Source organism: Homalodisca vitripennis, chromosome 1 (genome assembly GCF_021130785.1).
Source record: "Homalodisca vitripennis isolate AUS2020 chromosome 1, UT_GWSS_2.1, whole genome shotgun sequence".
NCBI lineage: Eukaryota > Metazoa > Arthropoda > Insecta > Hemiptera > Cicadellidae > Homalodisca > Homalodisca vitripennis.
In genome coordinates, this window is record NC_060207.1 from 1,161,468 (window position 1) to 1,163,515 (window position 2,048).

General features: G+C 42.1%; 1 protein-coding gene across 1 annotated transcript; it reads left to right on the top strand.

The window, feature by feature from the left end:
* Window positions 1-305: 305 nt before the first annotated feature.
* LOC124353253 lies at window positions 306-788 on the top strand. Its single transcript, XM_046803185.1, has one exon. It carries the CDS (start codon window positions 306-308, stop codon window positions 786-788), a length of 483 nt encoding a protein of 160 aa, XP_046659141.1.
* Window positions 789-2,048: the final 1,260 nt, after the last annotated feature.

A 2,048-nucleotide genomic window follows, 5' to 3' on the forward strand; every position in this document is an offset into this window, starting at 1 on the left:
CGGATCTCTGGAATGTCTCCTATGACAGCCTTCTGAGGTCCTAGATGCCGGATGAGACAGTTTTAGTTGGGTACGCCGATGACGTCGCAGCACTGATTGCCGCACGCAACGTTGAGCTAGCTCAGCTGAAACTGAACCAAGTCATGCGCGCCGTGAACAACTGGATGGAGGATCACGGGCTATCTCTTGCTTTGGCTAAGACATAGATTGTAATCTTGACTAAGAAGAGGATTGACACTGTCGTTCCACTTCGCGTGGGTGGGGTAACTGTCCAATCTACTCGTGCCGCCAAGTACCTTGGGGTTATGGTGGACAATAAGCTGACCTGGAGAGACCAAATCTTCCGTACTGCGGACAAGGCCGCTAAGGGAGTGCAATCCCTTAGTAGGCTAATGGCCAACGTCGGTGGTCCCAGGTCTAGCCGAAGACGGCTCCTCATGTCTGCAGTCCAGTCCGTCCTCCTGTACGGAGCTGAGGTGTGGGCAGATGCATTAAATAAGGAGGTGTATCGGATGCGGCTTGCTCGGGTGCAGCGACAAGCAGCTCTCAGAGTCGCATCAGCATATCGTACAGTTTCTGAGCCTGCCGTCCTGGTGATTGCTGGAGTCATCCCGGTCAAACTTCTGGCTGAGGAGAGGAAAGCAATATACCAGCGAAAAGGCGAGATCGGCAAGAAACGTGCCACATCAGAAGAGCGTACCCGCACCTACCGGCAATGGCAGGAGTTGTGGGATCAAGAGACCCGAGGACGTTGGACAGCTCGGCTGATACCGATGGTCCAGCTTTAAGTGAAACGGCGACATGGTGAGGTGGACTATTACCTCACCCAGTTTCTCACCGGTCATGGATATTTTCAGTCCTACTGTTTCTTGATGCGAAAGACCAGTTCACCGGACTGCATTTATTGCCCGGGTGTTCCCGATGATGCGGAGCATACATTCTTCCGCTGCCCACATTGAGAAAGGCCCCGCCTTGAGGTAACACGCACTCTGGGTGTTTTTTTCGGTGGACTCTGTCTGCCAAGTGATGCTGGAGGGTCAGGACAACTGGAACTGTGTGTCTCATTTTGTCCAGGGTATTCTCCGCGCTAAAAAGATAGATCTAGACCTAAATGCGGTTTAGACCTTTGAATTTCTGATGGCTAGATAGGCGCGAGCCCTGAGGGCTTAGGTAAAATTCAGACCTAACCTGAAGTAATGTGACAAACAGTTTCCGGGTTGGGATCCTGAAGTGTAGAGGAGGTTTTTAGTGGGTAGTTTACCACCTTGTGAGAGTCCCACACTACAGGCTGGCCACCTGTGTGCGTAAATGCATTTTCCTTTTTTTTTAAAAAAAACTTCTATTCTTCTAGAATCAGGATACACTGGTCCTTCATCCTGTCCCATAACACTAAAGTTTGCTCACTTTTGCTCAACGACTGATTACTATTTAGTGACAATCCTCAGAGAGATCAGTCGACCATAGACTGATTACACCAATTAAAATTTTGATATCTGGGCAACTGTTGCAACCAAGTGATTTTTCCCAATTTTTAGATTAATTTATTGAAACTATTTGTGTTTTAATTATATCTAAAATTTTAAGAAAGCCTAAATTATGTGTCACTGATTAAGTGCTTTTATAAAAAAAATGTTCACAATTTTCAATAAAAGAATAAAAAAAACACAATGTATTTATTAGATGTTAGTACATATAGAATTTGTACAAGTAATTTGTAACAAAACTGAAAATATCTATTGGAATGATTTTCCAAAATCTCTTCTTTAATGAACGCCATGTGTAATGAAATATGTATAGTAAAAGATATAAAATAATGTTATCAATTTTAAAATCGTAAGAAGTGCTTAAGACAGCAATTTGCATATTATGATAACGTAATAAACAGAATGCATCAAATCAAATCAAATCAAAAATCGTTTATTCTCCAAAAAAAATTACAAATGATATAATTATATTAATATATTCATTGTCTAAAAATATACAATTACCATAAATATTGGTTTTAACGTATATTGTGTAAAATAAATTTATATTTTTTTAATTTAATA